Here is a 21,352-nt window from a genome sequence, read left to right as displayed (position 1 = left end):
AGCTGTCTTCCCTGACAGTGCAGCCTGCCTTGAGGCAGCGATTACAAAATGTGAGGTGACACATACAGTAGCTGAAGCAACGAGAACCTGAAAAGAAATAAGACCTGGTAGTCACAGGAGGAATTTGAGGGGCCTCATGAGGGTTACAAAGACCTAGATGTGGGTTGATTTGATACTGGGCAGGAGTAGATGGAAGGAAATTAGACAGGAAGCCAAATAGGATCTTACTGGAGCTATAGCAACAAATGAAACCAGAGCAGCAGTTCCAGCCATTAAGACCAAAGAGGCAGAGGTCGGAGACAGAGCCACAAGTCTGGCCTGTGTGTCTGCAAGACTTTTTGCTGGAGAGGCTGGAGAACAATGTTCAAGCTTCCTTTCACAGGGACCATTGTGGAGGACTAAGGGCACATAGATTGAGAGGAGAGAATCCTGGAGGGGTGGAATGTGGATAAAATGAGAGTTCCTTTGGCCAGGATTCTCACCTGGCTCTGGTTGACTAGCTCAGTGCACACCTGTGGGCAATACATGGCTGCTGACTCTATATAAAGAGCTCTGCCCAGTGGTTTGGGTGTGACACGGTGGCAGGGCTGCAGGAGAACAGAGCAGAGGCTGGAGTGGTGGCAGCACCGAGGACAGAGGCCCAGAAGACGGCTGTGCAGGACAACTATGGAGAGAGGCCCAGAGGATGGCTGTGTGGACAGAGGGGCCCAGAGGACTGCTGTGCAGGCAGAAACAGCTATGCAGAGGGGCCCAGAGGCAGAGACCAGCTTGCTGCATTCAGCCTTGCTCTGAGTGAACAGGATTCTAGTGACTGGCCTGCCACCTGGAAATAAAGTTAGCTATAACCCTTTCACCCCAAGAACGTTTTGCTGTCAGTTTCTTTGGTCACAATGAATCCATAGCAAACCTGCCAGGGGCTGAAACCAATTGGCAAGACAGTCTCATGTCAATTTCATTCTTGGACCATCTAGAAGAACCTTGAAGGATAGAGGAAAGCTTTTCCTCCCCAGTACTAGGAATTCAAAAACCATGAATATAGGTAGATTTTTTCAGCTACTCCATTGAGGACTATAATGTACAATTTTATGCCTGCTGCATAAGGACAGAGTGGCTAAGAGTACAGTGGAAAGATGGATGAGAAGAAAATAGTATCTTAAAGCACAAAATATTATCCTGCTGTATGTATACCAGCAGCTGATGAACCAAACGAAACCAGAGATGCATTCGTTTTGTGCTGCCCCTGTGACTACAGGAAAATGAACCACCAACTTCCTCAGGCCTGAGTAAGATGGTTTCATTAACTGGGAGTCTCAAAGTGGCCCCTTGTAAGGACTTAAACTTTCTAACTCTACAGTACAAATTAAAATCAAGCTAAAAACTAAACCAAGTGTGTATCCCATCTGCTCTCCTGTGGCATCTGGATTCCTGCTCAAGGACATAAGATAAGAAAGAATGTTTGCCTTCTCATAATACCCTTCGGTGACCTGACCTTTTTTCAAGCATCATGTATCTTATGTAGATGGTGTACCCTTCTGGAGTTCTGTTTTTTTGCCTTCCTCCTCAAAGATAAAACACCTTCTATAAGACTGTAGCTCCTGGCAACGCTTGTATTTGTAGAATTTGTGTCTCTCAGGCTAATTCTCAATTTGGCTCACATAAAACTCCCTCTTTATTTTAAGGTGACTTTAAGGGTCTTTTTTGTCAATGCCATGCATTAGTCTCATTATGTGGCTGAAAGAAATTAATTAATAAATGTGTGCAAAGCAGGGAGGATTAACATGGGCTTTTATTCAATTCTCCCTTCTGACATCTCTGGTTGCCCAGAGGCGGCATGGACCCGTTTTTCTGTTAGGTTTTATGTCAAAGCTGTTGCAGCTGTTGGGGCTTCAATACGTGGAGCCCTGAGAGGAGGCACTCAAGGTCCAGAGCCCGCAGCTGCCACCTACTTCTCTGATTCTGCAACCTCTTCCTCTCATTCAGACTCAGAGAATCTATTTTGCTTGCTCAGCAGACAAGCAACGTATTTGGGCAGCTGGGCCACCCCAAAGAGGGAGGTTTGTGTTCAGGGCTGTATCATTGTGGGAGGAAGTTGTGTAGCTTGTACACAGAAATAAACTCCAGCATCATTCGCCTCTACCCTGCTGATCCTGAGAGTGAAATCTGTCCCTGACCCACTGCCACTGAACCTGTCTGGGACCCCGGACTCCCTGTTGGAAACCCAGTAAATCAGGCGCTTTGGAGACTGGCCTGGCTTCTGGAGGAACCAATCAAAATAGGTTTTTCCATCACTGTGTGGGAGGCTCTGACTAGACCTGCAGGAGATGGAGGCCGGCTCTCCAGGGCTGACAGGCAGGGAGAGTGGGGTCTGCGTCAACACAATGTCCCCACCGGATCCTAAAATAATGAGAGAAATACAAGGTTATGTATGAGTAATATGAACAATTTTCATCATTTAACTTTGGTAATTATTTTAGGCTGAATCACTTTTTGTGTGATTTTGATTCATATACACCAAACACCCAATTACAAAAACTCACAGAGATTTGTAAGGTACAAATGGCTCTCTAGAATCTCCTACACCTGCCCCTTCTTTCTGTAACAGAGTCTTGTTAATTTTAGGTCCGTCTAATTCTCACAGATTTAAACATGTCATGCCACTTCCCCAAGACCAAGACATATGTATTTAAAAGTGTACAGAATAGACATGGAGAGCAGTGGTAGCCCTGAGCTCAGCCTCCCCACTCCCCTCTCCTCATCTGCCCTCTTTCCTTACCAGGGATCCAGAGCATCAGCAGCCCCAGGAGCTGAGCAGGGAACCCCATTCTGAGAAATGTGTCTGATGAGGCCTGGTAAGTCAGAGCAAACCTAGAGCTGACCTTTTATCTCAGCCTTGCAGGGAAGGTCCTCCTTGGGGCACAGCATGCAAATCCCCAGGTGGGGGCAGCAGTTTGGAAACAGCCAGGGTGAGTGTGGGGGAACCTCTCAGTGAGCCAAGTGAAAAACAGTATCTTCCGTTTTGTAGGTAATCCAGTAGAGATAAAGTCCATGCTGCCTGCAGTAGTAGAAAGAAGGATGCAACTGTGGAAGTCAGGATGTGTGGCATGGACGCTGCACATGGTTCTGCCCTCTCAAAAAGCATCAGAAACAATGACTGCAGAGATATCCTCATGTCAATCTCCGGGAGATCAATGGCCATTGCCCTCGGCTCCCTCCAAGCTAATCTTGAGGAGACAGCTCTCACCTCCACTGGAGAGTAAGGGCCTGACAGTTGACTTGTTCATTATTGTGATGCAAGTGCCAGACATGAAGCTTTCATTGTCTAGGCAGCCACCTCTTAAGACAGCTATCTCAAGGAAACACAGTGCCAGCTACAGGACTAGAGAAAGAGCCAGACCACCCAGCCCTGGGTTTCCTTTGTTTCAGTGATCTCCTGTGGCCTGAGATTCCTGGCTTTTGGCCTCTTGTTTTTCTCTTTCAGCACTTTAATTGCTTTACAGTCCCACTCTGTTTTATATTCACTAATAAAGAGTGAACCCTCAAAACCCTTGGCTCCCCCACCTTTGACCCTGAAATGAGCAGAGTCCCAAGAACCTTAGGTATTGCCCCAGGCATCATCTTCCAGGAACTCTGGGTAATAAATCTTGTCTTTCCAAGTTCTCTGACGGATGTTGAGGGGTGTTTTACAATCGTAATAAGGACCACAAGGGCTGGCCCAGCTTGAACGAGGTTTTGAAAGGGGAAATGTCTGTGGGGGATTACCTCTAGCCCACATGAGTGCCCCTAGACATTTCTAGCTGATAGCACACTATTCATAGGCTCAGACTAGCACAAAACACCCACTAGTGTTGATTTAGGTGGCTTCTCCCAATAATAGCATGGCCTGGATAGGTGAAGCGTTGTCTGGTGTCTGATGTTACCAGGCTGAACTGTTTTAGAATGATAGACGTGAGTGCCAGACACTGACTTTCCTTGGGACCTAGTGGATTAAACTCCATAAAACACTCAGGTCAGAAGAAACTGATCAGGAGGGAAAAAAAACTCTCACAGCTAGAAATGTAAGAGGAAAAGGGAAAGAATTTTATGTCTCAGGCAGTGACTATGAAATTCCTGTTGACTGGTTGTTATATACTGGTGAGGTGATTTCCTATCATGCTTACTGGGGATAAAATTGCAGTATTTCCAGAATCTCTCACCTGGCCTTTGTGCAGCTCCACATCAGCAGGTGTTTCCAAGGTTGTGATTACAAGGGTTGGGGGAGCGAGGGTATATCTGGACTGGAGAGGGTTGGTGGGGTCCCTCTTTTTACAGCCATATTGCAAGAGACACAGGAGAGCAGAAGTGGATGACTGCTTGTAATAAATAAATAGATTTCTCCCACTTTATTTCTTCCTTTGACTTATTTTGGCTTCAAAGGTTATTTGCCCAGGGCCAGGAACATATTTCCCCCCGTGGAGTTATACTTACCTCTCTCTTTCTCCACACACACATACATACACACATCAGATAATTAGAAGAATTTCTGAGTGGGAAAATTCCTTTGAGATGATGGAACAGATTGAACGAAAAGTAACTGTGTGGTATTATACTATTTTTTTGAATGGTTATAGAAAAATGATTCCTGCATTCACAGCCATAAGTCCACCACTTAAGAGTAGACCCCATATGTTAGAATAATAAGAACTAGATCCACTTTGTTAATGTCTCAGTATAACCTGGAGCTATGACTGATGTTTTCCTGGGCCTTCATCAGAGATGGTCAGTGGAAAAGGGTGCTGGGCCAGAGCTGCTCAGGGGCATTAATTTCAGACTTCCTGCCTCCAGAGCTGAGACTAAATCTATGTTGCTTCCAGCCATCAATGTGTGGTACTTTATTAAGGCAGCCCTGTGAAATAAATGCACCCACTATCTAACATGGAAACCTAAACTGTGAGAAAATGAACAGTAATGAAAACTCTGTCATGTTTTCTTTTATTATAGATCAGTTCTTGAAAAGGCTACTTTTATACAGTGTTGTAATTACAAATTAAGATATTTGAATTCCAGAGAATGGTTATTTTCTGTGAAATTAACAAAAAACATTTAAAAGTCCCCATTTCTGATTGTTGGTTTATCCCACAATCTGTGTCCCTGAAATACACAGAAAATGTCATATAAATATATTTCCTGGCCAGAAAAAGGCTTTGACATTTTCCTTTATTACCTGAAGATTGAAAGTGTATTTCTAATTCTAGAAAAGAATCTGTCTCCTATAAACCATGCTGTGGCCTGAACAAGAAAACTGATTAGCAGTCAAAGCTGGTCCCTCTACACTGGGCACCAATAAGAAGGGTTGGTCAAGAGGTGTAAGTGGGTCAGGTGGGAGCAGGCCTCCGCATTTCTCTAATTTTGACCATAGTCAACAGAATGAGAAAGGACTTGTGTAGGTGGGTTTTATTGTAGTTTTGTCTCTGTTGCCAGATGCTGTTAGTTTGGGTTCCAAATATGAGCCAGTTTGTAGTCTGCATGACTTAAAAGACAGTCTAGTTGGTATAACAGCTTGTATCTGTTATCCTGGAGTCAGAGTTTGTTGAGAGGAGAGGGTGAAATTGTTACACATTCTGTGAACTTTGATCTATAAACTTTGTCACCACAAATAGTCAAAACTCACATTCTTCAGGACAAGACTGGAGATACACAAAAGACTGCCCCCCTGACTGGGTGCAAATGCAGTTTCTTCCCAAATAAAAGTGCGACTTTCTTAGAAATTGAAGAAGACACAAACAAATGGAGGGATATCCTTTGTTCAGGGATCAGAAGAATTAATATTATTAAAATGCCCATACTACCCAACGCTATCTAGAGTCTATGCGACCCTTATTAAAATTCCAATGGCATTTTCCACAGAAATAATAAAAACAATGCTAAAACTTATACAGATCCACAGACCCCTCAAATGGCCAAATCAATCCTGGGGAAGAAGTATCAAGCCAGATGCATCATACTACCTCATTTCAAACCATACTGCATAGCTGTAATAGTTAAAACAGTCTGGCATTGGCATCAAAATAGACACATAGACCCACAGAACAGAATACAAAGCCCAGAAACAAACTCCCACTTACATGGTCCATTAATATCTGACAAGAAAGCCAAGAACACTCAAAGGGGAAAGAATAGTCTCCTCAATAAATGGTGTTGGAAAACTGGATAACCACATGCAGCAAACCAAAATCAGATCCCTACTTACACCACTCACAAAATCAACCTGAAAGGGATTAAAGACTTAATCATGTAAGATATGATTTGCATAAAACTGCAAAACTTCTAAAGAAACCATGAGGAAAAAGCCCTTTGATTCTGGCCTAGGCAATGATATTTTTGGATATGGCAACAACAGTACAAGCAACAGAAGCAAAAATCAGGAAGTGGGACTACCTCAGTCTAAAAAGCTTCTGCACAGCCAAAGAAACCATCAGCAAAATGAAAAGACAGTGTACAGAAAGGGAGAAAATATTGGCCAAGTGTATATTTGATAAAAGATTATCCAAAATATATCAACCAATTATTCAACTCAATAACAGAAAAAACAATTTGATTTAAAAAATGGGCAGAGATCTTACTACACAGATGGACAGTGACTGTGAAGGGGTATGTAGGGGGGACTTGGTGAAGGGGGGAGCCTAGTAAACATAATGTTCTTCATGTAATTGTAGATTAATGATACAAAAAAAAATCTGGTGCATTTGAAAAAAAATGGGCAGAGGAAATGAACAGACATTTTTTCAAAGAAGATGTACAAATGGTCAACACGTATCTGAAAAGATACTCAATGTCACTAGTCATCAGGAGAATGTCAATCAAAACCACAGCAGGGTTTCACCTCACCCATTGAGAATGACTATCATCAAGAAGACAAGGAATACATTGGCAAGGATGTGCAGTAAAGGGAACCCTTGTACACTGTTGGCAGGAATGTAAATTGGTGCAGCCACTATGGAAAAGAATACGGAGCTTACTAAAAAAATTGAAATGGAGCTACCATATGATCCAGCAATTCCATTTCTGAGTGTATTTCCAAGGAAATGAAAACAGGTCATCAGGGAGCCACACTTTCAGGTTTATTGCATTATTCACAACAGCTAAGATATGGAAGCAATCTCAGTTTTCACCAATGGATGAACAGATAAAGAAGTGGTGGTACATATATACAATGGAATATTATGTAGAGAACAAAGGACATTCTGACATTTGTGACAACATGGATGGACTTTGAGGTCATTATGCCCAGTGGGATAAGTCGGACAGGGAAAGACACATATTGTGTGCTATATGTGGAATCTAAAAGAGCTGAACCCATAAAAACAGACAGTAGTATGGTGGTTATCAGGGGCCAGGGGTGAGGAAACTGGGGAGATGTTGTTTAGGGGTATGTCAACCTTAAAAATAAAATATATAGTTATTTTACCAGCAAAATGAGCTTATTTGGGAACAGCAGAGAAATTGCAATTCAAGACAAGCAAAGTACGGCAAACCATAGGAAAGTCCAAGGAGATAAGGAGAAGGTCAGCTTTTCTCAGCTTTTAGGAGGAAATGGACAGCGTGGTTTTGAACAAACGTTCATTGCGGAAGAACAAGAGTTTGTGATTGTGTTTGAGATTGTGGCAGTTTCTCACTGGCTGCAAGCAGCTGGGGCAGGAAGGGCTTCTTTTTCTTAAAAGCAGGAGATAAAATTCCTATGTGAAAAGTGTTCTCTCTTGTCAAGGTAAGAATTACCTTCTTTCCTCCTGCGGTTATGCAGGCTGCAAGGAGAGCAGTTTGTGCGTAACAGCGCCCCCTTCAGGGCTTCTGGACTCCATTTTATTTATTCATTGATCTGAATGAAGTTGATGTACAATATTATATTGGTTTCAGATGCACAACATAGTTTCTAAATAATTATATACATTACTAGATACTTGCTACTGTAAGTGTAGTTACCCTGTTACCATACCAAGATAGTACAGTGCTATTGGTTCTATTGTCTATGTGGTACTTCCATTCCTATGACTAATTTACGATTTGCATTTAGTGCCTTTTAATCTGCTTCACCTCTTACCCACTCCTCCCCCACTTCCCTTTGGTAACCAACAGTCTCTTGTCAATACTTATAGGTCTATTCCTTTTCTGATTGTTTTGTTTTCTAGGTTCCCCATATAAGTGAAATTATATGGTATTTGTCTTTCTCTGCCTGCCATATTTCACTTAGCATGATACCCTCTAGGTCCAATGAGGTTTTCTTTACTCATGGTCACAGGTACAAACTTGCAACTAGTCAAAAAATAAGTCCTGGAGCTAATGCACAGCATAGTGATTATAGTCAATGATAATGTACAATAATCTTCAAAGTTGCTAAGATACTAGATATCTTAACTGCTTTCACCACGAAAAGGAAATAATAATTGTACAAAAAGATAAAATTGTTGGCTCACCCTGTGGTGGCCAACATATTGCTATATATAAATATATCAAGTCAACACAATGAACACCTTAAACTTACACAATGTTGTATGTCAAGTATATAGACATAGAGAATAGTGTTAATTCAATGGAATGAATGTGACAAAGAGGTTGAAGGTGATAATGATGGCTGTAAAAGCGCTACATGCATGCTGCTTAAGAGAACAGTGTTATTTCAGGGAATGCGTGGGAAAGCCATTCTGCAGTGTATACAGGGAGGTGTTCAAAACACATGTGAGAAAGATGATTAGAAGAGTGAAAAAGAAAAAAAGAAGAGAAAGAAAAGTGAGACTTTCTCCTTGCATGAGAATTGAGATGGAGCCACATAGCAGAGAGTTCCCCCAATTGTACCTGGACCACAATGGATTCCTGAGCTTCTGGGACCTGCGATTGAGCTGGTTATCTTTTCTAAATAACTGTAAGATGTCATCCACTAGTGGATAAATTTATGATAAATGTTCTGCTTTACTATGAGCTCAGGAAATCCCTGTAGATGGGTGTATCTTCTGAGTTTCTATGTTCTCTCTAAGCTGAGGGGAAAGCATGTATGTTTAGCTGGTTGACTTCCTTTTTTTTTTATAAGGTAGCACTGATATACACTCTTATGAAGGTTTCACATGAAAAACATTGTAGTTACTACATTCACCCATATTATCAAGATCCCCCCATACCCCACTGAAGTCACTGTCCATCACTGTAGTAAGATGCCACAGAGTCACTACTTGTTTTTTCTGAGCTACACTGTCTTCCCTGTAACCCCACACACACCATGTGCACCAATCATATTACCCCTCAATCCCCTTCTCCCTCCCTCCTCACCCACCCTCCCCCACCCCTCCCCTTTGGTAACCACTAGTCCCTTCTTGGAGTCTGTGAGTCTGCTGCTCTTTTGTTCCTTCATTTTTGCTTCGTTGTTATACTCCACAAATGAGGGAAATCATCTGGTATTGTCTTTCTCCGCCTGGCTTATTTCACTGAGCATAATACCCTCTAGCTCCATCCACATTGTTGCAAATGGTAGGATTTGTTTTCTTCTTATGGCTGAATAATATTCCATTGTGTATATGTACCACATCTTCTTTATCCATTCATCTACTGATGGACACTTAGGTTGTTTCCATATCTTGGCTATTGTAGATAGTGCTGCAATAAACATAGGAGTGCATATGTCTTTTTGAATCTGAGATCTTATTTTCTTGGGGTAAATTTCTAGGAGTGGAATTCCCAGGTCAAATGGTATTTCTACTTTTAGTTTTTTGAGGAACCTCCATACTGATTTCCACAATAGTTGAACTAGTTTATATTCCCACCAGCAGTGTAGGAGGGTTCCCCTTTGTCCACATACTCACCAGCATTTGTTGTTACAAGTCTTTTTGATGCTGGCCATCCTAACTGGTGTGAGGTGATACCTCATTGTGGTTTTAATTTGCGTTTCCCTGATAACTAGCAATGTGGAGCATCTTTTCATGAGCCTGTTGGCCATCTGAATTTCTTCTTTGGAGAAGTGTCTCCACCCATTTTTAAATAGGATTATTTATTTTTTGGGTGTTGAGGCATGTGAGTTCTTTATATATGTTGGATGTTAACCCCTTGTCAGATATGTCATTTATGAATATATTCTCCCATACTGTAGGATACCTTTCTGTTCTATTGATGTAGTCCTTGGCTGTATGGAAGCTTTTTAGTTTGATGTAGTCCCATTTGTTCATTTTTGCTTTTGTTTCCCTTGCCCAAGGAGATGCATTCAAGAAAAAGTTGTTCATATTTATATTCAAGAGATTTTTGGCTATGTTTTCTTCTAAGAGTTTTATGGTTTCATGACTTGCATTTAAGTCTTTGATACATTTCGAGTTTACTTTTGTGTATGGGGTTAAACAATAATCCAGTTTCATTTTCTTACATGTGGCTGTCCAGTTTTGCCAATACCAGTTGTTGAAGAGGCTGTCACTTCCCCATTGTATATCCATGGCTCCTTTATCATCTATTAATTGACCATACATGCTTAGGTTGATATCTGAGCTCCCTATTCTGTTCCATTGATCTATGGGTCTGTTCTTATGCCAGTACCAAATTGTCTTGATTACTGTGGGTTTGCAGTAGAGCTTGAAATTGGGGAGCGTGATCCCCCCTGCTTCATTCTTTCTTCTCAGGATTGCTTTGGCTATTCGGGGTCTTTTGTGGTTCCATAGCTGCTTGACTTTCTGTTTTCTCAACCCTATTCTCCATCTGCCTCATCTGAATTATCCATAGTAAGTGAAATCAAATCAAATTAATCTGAGTTCATTGGAACAGTCACAGGCATTATTATAATCAAGTTCAACAAAGAACTGGAGGCTATGATTACTTGTTAGAAACTTACATTGGCAGATCTTATGTATCTCTCCTATCCTTGTCCTTAGAAATAGGAATCTCTCATCCCAGGGACTATTTGGTTCAGTCATATTCTGGTATCTTAGCAGCCCCAGGTGGTATTCAAAACAAACTATAATAATTTATTTTACTACTATATACCAGGCAAAAAGATTGCACCAAAATTATCTATATAAAGGGGAAAATTTGTCATTTATAATTAACCATGTGTTTGGTGGTCAACAATGTGTGTGGCTTAATGCTAAAGTTTTAAAGTTCAGTAAAAAAATTTGCCTTCAGAAATCATAGAGCAAAACAAAAAGACAGGAAGGTTAACAAAACTTATCCCCAGTTAACATTTGCAGACAGAGAGGGATGCAGTGGGCATAATTCAATTAAACATGCCTGCAGTAATAGCAACTTTACTGAGTTAAGCACATACATGAATACTTTGGGCCAGAACTTGGAGGATAAAAATGAGTATTGAGAATCTGACATAGTTCCCACTTGTGTGTTGTTGACAGAAGGACCTCTGGGTAGCAGGTAAAATAGAGGTATGAGAACTAGTCTGTCACATTTTAGACATCTTAGACGCTCTTCCATAGAGTGCCAGTACAGAGATTGTGTCAAAACTAGCCAAAACATCCGAAAATGAGCCGGGAACTCTCTGGGTTGTTGGTTACATTGGGGCTGAGGTCTGGTGGCTGATGTTTCCTACATGGATTTGCCATGCAGCTCATATTTTTGGGCTCTCCCTGTACAGCTGAAACCAAATCTTATGAAATATTTTTCCTCACTGATCAGAAAGCGCTCATGAATGCTCTATCAACAGAGTGGGCAAGTGCATTCCACATCTGGGTGTGCATGTCTGGCCCTTGGACCAGGTGACATGGAAGTCAGCCAGTTGTGAGTGGGGCCCAGGGCAGCAAGGGCTTTGGAGCAGGTCTACTTGCAGGACACAGAAGACTCGAACAATGACACCAGCCATCTTGACATCTTTGACATTTAAGATACATTCTACCGAACAATAAGAGAATGAATATTTTCTTCAAAACATTTGCTAAGAGGGACTATAGTTTGGGCCACAAGCTATCTTAATAAAATTAGTGAATTCAAATCACAATGAAAGTATATTCTCTGAAAAAGCGATTTGTATTAGAAAACAATAACAGAAAGTTCCAGAAAAATCCTCAAACACATGGAAATTAAATGACTTCCTTTTAAGTAAAACTTGGGTTGAAGACAGAATGAAAATGGCAATTAGAAACTGTTTTGAACTGAAAGTAAGCATGATAGTTCAAAATTGGTGGCATGCAAGAGCAGTGAATTTGTCATACTGAATTTATAGCACTAAATACATATATTATCTGTAACACTTATGCATCGATAACCTCTGTTTCTACCTTGACACCAATGAAATGAGTAAATTAAAACAACACAAATGATTTGCTCTAGGAAATTTATATTTACAGATATAGTGAAATTAATGTACAGAGGTCTAGATTTGCAGCATTAGAATAAAAAACTCTGGAAGTAAAAACACCCATGACCAGTTTCACAAGAAGAAGTCTGCAAGTGGATGGGAAGTTGGGTAACCACTCAGAGAGAATGAGTGACAAGGGGCGTGGGATCCGTCTCTGTGGTGACAGTGCGACAGTTTGTGCATGTGGGAGAGTCCTGTGTGCTCTGACTTGCTCAAACCAAACCCCATTACAGGGCAGGCAGTTCCCTTCTCCTGATGGTTAGTGGGAGTGACAACCACTGGGCAGAGGAGCGATGGGCCCTGAAGGGACAAAGTAGCAGCGGGTGACGTCAAGCCTGTACTAGGGTCTCCTGCCAGCCACAGGATTGAGCTCCGTGCAGCCGCGAGGCCAGAGGGAAGCCGAGTGATGCTCCAGGAAGCACATGGCAGCCATTCCGGGAGGGTCTAGGTGTGAGCACCCTTGGGGAAGGAAGGAAGTCAGAGGTTGGGGAGGCTGCCCTGGCCCTGGGGTGCACAGGAGAGATGCCCAGTGGCTGTGACTGAGGCTCCCCTCTGCAAGGCTCCCAAACCAATCCAGCTGAGGCCAGCCTGGTGTCACTTGTTCTCCAGACTCCACAGCTGCTCCTGCGGCCCCGAGAGGCTGAGCCTCCTGGGGGGGTTTGTGTTTAGGGCTGGCAGCCTGCAGGTCCAGGGAACGTCCTGTCACAGAACATGTGCAGTGGCTCCACATCACTGAACATGGGTGAGAAATTCATACAATGTGACACATACAATGCGTGTCCCACAGTGAATATGCATAGAAATACACTCTGAGGACTTGTCGTTCTTTGTATGTGTTACAAACTCCTTAATGTAAACCTTTTTATTTCCATTTGGACTTCCTTGTTAAGAAACTCTTTTTAATTCCTTTTGGGAAAGAAAACAAAAGATATTACATATCAATCTGTATTCCAGCGTACTATGTAGTAAATTCTATGTCTTTTGGTTTATGATCTTATTTTAAAAGCTCAACTTTTGGAATTTCAAGAACTCACATTTTCTTTCTGCAAAAGGTAATTGAAAGAAATCAGAATTTTTAGCATTAAGATATTTTGTCTACTGTGAATTTACCACAGATAGTTTGGACACCAAACTTTCCCTAATTGTTCTCAACTCACTACCTGCGCACAGCTTGTGTAGAAGCTATCCTGCACATGCTAGTGAAGGTAAGTAATAAAAAGGAGAAGGAGAAGGCTGGGGAAACGAGAAAACACCAATTACCAAATACTTTCATCCTAAATATAAACCACAGTCACTAAACGCCAACATATATTTACCCTGTGTTGAAACAAGTTGGCCTCAGTTGTCTCCCTCTTATGCTGACTCAGTTTACTGATGACAGTTCACAAGGATGGGAAAATTAAGATGAGCATCGCACCCGTCTCCCTTCCTTAGGCCTGCTTGCTCAGAGGGTATGTGGACCCCTCCATCTCCTGCTGGTGTTGTCACACCAGCATCTTGCAGTTGAAGGGGCCTTAACACGTGGTGTCCGAAGTGTAGACAAGGCACTCATTGTTCAGAGTCCTCAGCTGCCACCTGTTTCCTAATTCTCCAATATCTTCTCAGACCATCTGTCAGCCTGCTCCCCAGACATCTACACTTGGGCACCTGGGCCAGACTGACAGGGAGGTTTGTGTTCAGGGCTGTATCACTGTGGGAGGATTTTGTATATCTTGTTGGCAGTAATAAACTCCAGTATCATCAGCCTCCACCCTGCTGATCTTGAGGGTGAAATCTGTCCCTGACCCACTGCCACTGATTCTGTCTGGGACCCCAGATGCCCGGTTGGAAACCCCATAAATCAGGAGCTGTGGAGACTGGCCTGGTTTCTGCATGTACCAATTCAGATAGGTGTATCCATTACTATGTAGGAGGCTCTGACTAGACCTGCAGGAGATGGAGGCTGACTCTCCAGGGCTGACAGGCACAGAGTGTGGGCTCTGTGTCATCACAATATCCCCACTGGATCCTAAAGCAGCAAGACAGAAATGCAAAGTTACATATCAACATTAACAGCCACTTTCATTGTGTCCATTCTCTTATTTATTGTAGCTAAAAAAGCACTTTGTTTCACCTCATTATTTGTGAGTTTGGTTCATGCACAAAAATGCACAATCACAATGAAGAACCTCAGAAATGTGAAGTGGAAAGAGGCCACCACATCGCCTCTGCTTTCCCACTGTCTCTGTCCTAGTCCTCACCAGAGCTGAGGCCCCTGTTCCTGCAGGAGGCTTCCTCACCCCCCAGATCTAAGCATCACATGCCCAACTTAAGCACAAGTCATACCATCTAACATGCAGGCAGAAGTCACACAGAGGGCAGTAGAGCCCCTGAACTCAGGCTTCCCAATCCCCCTCTGATCTACCCTCTGCCCTTACCAGGGATCCAGAGCATCAGCAGCCCCAGGAGTTGAGCAGGGAACCCCATTTTGAGAAGTCTGTCTGATCAGTCCAGATAACTCAGAGCAAGCCTAGAGCGGACCTTTTATCTCAGGCTTGCAGGGAAGGTCCTCCCTGGGGCACAGCATGCAAATCCCCAGGTGGGGGCAGTGGTGTGGAGAGAGCCAGGGAGTGGGAGGGGCTCTCCTGCAAACAAAGTGAAATAAAAGCTCTTCCATGTTTGGAAAAAATGGATAAAGCTAAAGTCCATGCCTCCTGCTGGTTGGGAATAGGAATCCCACTGTGAGTGTCAGGATGGGTTGGGAGGACAGAGTGCACATGGCCCTGTCACTCTGAGAAGGCATCAGACACCCTGAAGTGTGGACATGTTGATCCTATGCAATCTCCCCGAGATGAGTGGCCTTCTTTTCCCCCTTCATCCATGTAATCTAGATAGGGAAACAGGCCCCACTGGCACTAGCAGGATCATCAGAATTTTCTCCCAGTAACAGCACTGAGTTGAGCTACTTCAAGAGTTTGACTCTTAGCTGCCGTTCCCAGGTTGAGTGCTAAGAATATAAGAAACCAGTGTTAGAAATGGTGTTTCCCTGGCAGCTAGGGAATTAAATCTCATAAGAGCACTCAAGTAAAAAAGACTTCACTGGAAAAAATGACTGTGTGTGATGTAGAAAGAGCCATAACCTGGTAAGACAATAGGAAATGGTCAAAAAATTATGATTCAGATGGTAATTATGATTCTTGAAAACCAGTTATTACTATCTGGAGATATTCATATATGTATGTAAATGCATACTTATAAATACAAACATGTACGTACACTAAACATTGATCAAAATGGGAGATTACATGTTGTTGAGAAAAGCAGTGTGTGTATTCACTGCAGCACTGCTCAGGGTGACGTGCACCCACCACTGACAGATGCCCGGGCTTTCATATGGTCACTGTGGAGTAGGGTGCTGGGTCCCAGTTGCTCCTAAGTGCCAGTCTGTCAGGGCACCCTTCATCAAAAGGGAAACCACCTGATTTTTTTTCACCTGCCAACCTAATGCTGGTCATGTGAAACAAACAGCTCCTGAAAAAGAGAGGAAAGGCAAAATTGATTTTATCCTGCAGGTGAACTTCTGGAACATTGAAAATATATTTTGCTGTGTTATTAAAGTATGGTAACTTAAATCCAGAGTCATACTGAAATGACCAGGAAAAGAAATTAACAAATACAAATGTAGGTAAGATTTCAGAAAAATATCATTTGTATTAATGCCGTGAAAGAAATGTAATCTAAAATGGAGCTAGAGGATATGAAACAGAGACTCACCCATGTCGTCTCAGAACAATGGGATCTAAGAGCCCAGGGAGTGATTTCCATTGCTGTGAACAAGTGCCTGTTTTATAGAAGGCTCATCTCCTGACCAATAAACATCTGCCAGAATCTACCTGCATCCCCAGGGCAATGCACTCACTCCTGGACTCCGGCTGGCACCCCCATCATAGCACTCTTCTCCATAAACGGAGCCCACCCACATCCTCCATGGATTCTCTGGGAGCTTGCTACAGCGTGCATTTCCAGAACTAGAATTTCCCCACTGTTCTCAAATCTGTTTCTGGTCATTCGAGCTTGCCTCACCTTATCTCTTTATTTAGGTTGTCAGTATGTTCTGGGAAATCCATGAGAATACCATTTTAAAGCAATGCTGAAAAGACACTTGAATAATTATGTTGACCTTTAAAATGTGAACTCCATGGTAGTAATCTCATTTGCTGAGATACATGATGGTGAATAATTTATTTTACTCCATTTTTCAAACATTTTTTGTTTCTTTGGCCTAATCATTTCTTATGAGGCAAACAAGGCAATTCAGGGTCTTACTCTTGGCTTCTGAAGGTTCCAGTGCACACAGGTGTCTCTCACTGGGTAACAAAAGCTGGTGTTCTGAAAATTCCAGGTTTTCTATATAACCATGCCCAGGAGAGGGGTCTGGAGGATGAGGACCTGCGAGGGAAAGGACCCAAAGAAACAAAGACAGGTCTCCACTCGAACTCCTGAAGCCAGTTGTGTAAGACTATTTTCAAATGTATTAAGAACTGTTTTTCGCCAAACGGTCTTTGCCTCTCGCCTGATATTCCGGCTGAGCTAGAGGCTGAGCCCCTCTGGGAACAACATGGAAGGGAATGTGAGCACAGTGCAAAACATCTCTCAAAGCATGTCGTGATGTACAAGTGTTGTAATTACCTTTGTTGTTGATGTAGCAACCATTTGTGAAACATTCCAATGAATGAAAAAAAAGAATTGTTTTCATAGACTGTTATGGGTTATATTGCGTCCTCCTAAAAATGATACTGAAATTTAGCTCCTAGTACCTCATGTAACATTTTTTGAAAACACAGTCATTGCAGATGTAATTAGTTAATTTAGATGCGACAGGATGGTGGGCCCTTCATGGTTGCACTGGGAGCCTTCGAAGACCAGGCAAAAGGACACAATCAAGACACAGAAAAGAGACCGTGTGATAGGGGTGGAGACTGGGGTTATGTGGCCACGAGCCAAGGGGCCTGGGCCCACGAGCAGCGGGAAAGAGGAAGGAAGGATCCTCTTCTACAGGCTTCAGAGAGGCCATGGCCTGGTGGACACCTCGATACCACACTTCAAGGCTCCAGAGCTGTGAGAGAATAAATCTCTGTTGTTGTAAGCCACCCACCTTGTGCTATTTAATTATGGCAGCCCTGGGAAATGGATAGTGCCCCTATCTAACACAGAAACATAAATAAAAAATGAGAATTTTATTGTTTCCTTTTATTAAATATCAATTCTTCAGAAGCTTCTTTTTTTTTTTCGAGAGGGCATCTCTCGTATTTATTGATCAAATGATTGTTAACAACAATAAAATTCTGTCTAGGGGACTCAATGCACAATCATTAATCAATCCCAAGCCTAATTCTCAACAGTCTCCAATCTTCTGAAGCATAACGAACAAGTTCTTACATGGTGAACAAGTTCTTACATAGTGAATAAGTTCTTACATGGTGAACAGTGCAAGGGCAGTCATCACAGAAACTTTTGGTTTTGATCACGCATCATTAACTATAAACAATCAAGTCAGATATGATTATTTGTTTGATTTTTATACTTGATTTATATGTGAATCCCACATTTCTCCCTTATTATTATTATTTTTTTTAAAATAAAATGCTGAAGTGGTAGGTAGATGCAAGATAAAGGTAGAAAACATAATTCAGTGCTGTAAGAGGGCAAATGTAGATGATCAAGTCTGTGCCTATAGACTAAGTATTAATCCAAGCTAGACAAGGGCAACAAAACATCCATGGATGCAGAAGATTTCTCTCAAAACAGGGGGGATGAGGTTCTAAGCCTCACCTCTGTTGATCCCCAATTTCTCACCTGATGCCCCCCCTGCAACTGTGCCTGTCTTAGGTTGTTCCTCCCTTGAGGAATCTTACCCATCTCTGGCTAACCAGTCATCTTCCGGGGCCATACAGGGAAATGTAAAGTTGGTAAGTGAGAGAGAAGCAATATTCTTTGAAAAGGTTAGCTTTTTACTTCTTTGCAGATTTATGCCCTGTGGTTTCTATGCCCAGCATTTGTCTTGAGGTATCTTTGCCACTTTGAGAATTATGATACTTGGTAATTTTCGATATGAGGCACAAATTCTACTAAAGGGTTGTAATTAGGAAGGAAGAAGAAAAGCTATAGAAATAGCAGACAGAAGAAAACATGGGAAGATTGATTATTTCTTTGACATATCTTCTTATAGAGTAACATAAGCATGTATAGATTTTAAACTACTAATTAAATTACATACACACATTAACATAATAGGAATACAGCTACATAACAAAAGCAGACCTACAATTACCAGCCATATCCAGTGAAACCAAGAAAACCTGTTAGGTACCCTAGGCATTTGTGAAAAGTTATCAATGATATGATGGATACTGTCTAACTGAATTTGAATAGTTTGAGAAAAATCAGACAAATTAAAACAACACATTCCTGGGAACTGTTCACATCCCATATGTTCTTTTAACAGGAGATAGTCTATAGTCACACGATTTTGGAGCACTGCAACTTGCACTTCTCCTAATTCTTGGTTGAGTTCCAACAGTATAGATCCAGTCAAATTTGTTGTTTTACTGTATGCACAGGCCAGCTTAGATATCTCCTTCTTCATTCCAATGGCAATTCCAGGAACCAGTGGGATGAAAGCAGCTACAATTGCAACAGCGCCAGGATCTTTGTTGAAGTTTTTTGATGATCATCTTCTGGAATGACTCTTCCAGAGGATGTTGATGTTGGAAGTTCTTCTTCATATCATATCTTAGTTCGTTTTCTGGGTAGGCAAATTAGGCTTTGATCCTCTGTATAAACACAAACAAACCTTTGCCCACACTTTGATACGACCTTTATACCATTGTGAAGAACCTATTGGAGATCACCACACAGGAACTGCTTTTTTTTTTTAAGAGAAAGAATATTATCATAAAAGTGTACTTCCATAGCTGGTCATCTGACACCCTTTAAAAGATCAAAATTAAGGATATGTAAAGCATGCATTAATTGTTGATTTGCAGTTAGTTTTATCCTATCAGGGAGTAACCCCTCTTTTCTTTCTCTTTTTTTTGTTATCATTCATCTACAATTACATGAAGAATATTATGTTTAATAGGCTCTCCCCTATACCAGGTCCCCCCTATAAACACCTTTACAGTCACTGTCCATCAGCATAGCAAAATGTTGTAGAATCACTACTTGTCTTCTCTGTGTTGCACAGCCCTCCCCTTTCTCCCACCCCCCCCATTATGCATGTTAATCATAATACCCCCTTTCTTCTTCCCCCCCCTTATCCCTCCCTACCCACCCATCCTCCCCAGTCCCTTTCCCTTTGGTACCTGTTAGTCCATTCTTGGGTTCTGTGATTCTAATGCTGTTTTGTTCCTTCAATTTTTCCTTTGTTCTTATACTCCACAGATGAGTGAAATCATTTGGTATTTCTCTTTCTCAGCTTGGCTTATTTCACTGAGCATAATACCCTCTAGCTCCATCCATGTTGTTGCAAATGGTAGGATTTGTTTTCTTCTTATGGCTGAATAATATTCCATTGTGTATATGTACCACATCTTCTTTATTCATTCATCTACTGATGTACATTTAGGTTGCTTCCAATTCTTGGCTGTTGTAAATAGTGCTGCGATAAACATAGGGGTGCATCTGTCTTTTTCAAACTGGGCTGCTGCATTCTTAGGGTAAATTCCTAGGAGTAGAATTCCTGGGTCAAATGGTAAGTCTATTTTGAGCATTTTGAGGAACCTCTATACTGCTTTCCACAATGGTTGAACTAATTTACATTCCCACCAGCATTGTAGGAGGGTTACCCTTTCTCCACAACCTCACCAACATTTGTTGTTGTTTGTCTCTTGGATGGTAGCCATCCTTACTGGTGTGAGGTGATATCTCATTGTGCTTTTAATTTGCATTTCTCTGATAACCTGCGATGTGGAGCATCTTTTCATGTGTCTGTTGGCCATCGGAAATTCTTTTTTGGACAACTGTCTGTTCAGTTCCTCTGCCCATTTTTTAATTAAATTATTTGTTTTTTGTTTGTTGAGGTGGGTGAAGTCTTTATATATATTGGATGTCAAGCCTTTATTGGATCTGTCATTTACAAATATATTCTCCCATAATGTAGGGTTCCTTTTTGTTCTATTGATGGTGTCTTTTGCTGTACAGAAGCTTTTCAGCTTGATATAGTCCCACTTGTTCATTTTTGCTTTTGTATTCCTTGCCCGGGGAGATATGTTCAAGAAGAGGTCACTCATGTTTATGTCTAAGAGATTTTTGCCTATGTGTTTTTCTAAGAGTCTTATGGTTTCATGACTTACATTCAGGTCTTTGATCCATTTCAAATTTACTTTTGTGTAGGGGTTTAGACAGTGATCTAGTTTCATTCTCTTACATGTAGCTGTCCAGTTTTACCAGCACCATCTGTTGAAGAGACTGTCATTTCCCCATTGTATGTGCGAGGCTCCTTTATCGAACATTAATTGACCATGTATGTTTGGGTTAATGTCTGGCGTCTCTAATCTGTTCCACTGGTCTGTGGCTCTGTTCTTGTGCCACTACCAAATTGTCTTGATTACTATGGCTTTGTAGTAGAGCTTGAAGTTGGGGAGTGAGATCCCCCCTAACTTTATTCTTCTTCCTCAGGAATGCTTTGGCTATTCGGGGTCTTTGGTGTTTCCATGTGAATTTGGAACTATTTGTTCAAGTTCATTGAAGAATGTTGCTGGTAAATTGATAGGGATTGCATCAAATCTGTATATTGCTTTAAGCAGGATGGCCATTTTGATGATATTAACTCTTCCTAGCCAAGAGCATGGGAGGAGTTTCCATTTGTTAGTGTCCCCTTTAATTTCTCTTAAGAGTGTCTTGTAGTTTTCAGGGTATAGGTCTTTCACTTTTTTGTTTAGGTTTATTCCTAGGTATTTTATTCTTTTTGATGCAATTGTGAATGGAGTTGTTTTCCTGATTTCTCTTTCTATTGGTTCATTGTTAGTGTATAGGAAAGCCACAGACTTCTGTGTGTTAATTTTC

At 41.7% G+C, this 21,352-nt stretch overlaps 1 gene segment (V, D, J or C); it reads right to left on the bottom strand.

Moving 5' to 3' along the window:
- LOC118971267 (immunoglobulin kappa variable 2-28-like) overlaps positions 1-14,859 on the bottom strand; it is a 628,396-nt gene extending 613,537 nt beyond the window's left edge. The window contains 2 exon segments of the V gene segment in view: positions 14,006-14,315; positions 14,725-14,859. Of these exon segments, the coding sequence occupies positions 14,006-14,315; positions 14,725-14,773 (359 nt within the window).
- Positions 14,860-21,352: the final 6,493 nt, after the last annotated feature.

Source organism: Manis javanica, chromosome 1 (genome assembly GCF_040802235.1).
Source record: "Manis javanica isolate MJ-LG chromosome 1, MJ_LKY, whole genome shotgun sequence".
NCBI lineage: Eukaryota > Metazoa > Chordata > Mammalia > Pholidota > Manidae > Manis > Manis javanica.
Note: the sequence above shows the minus strand (reverse complement) of the source record. Positions and strands in the feature narration are given on the sequence as shown.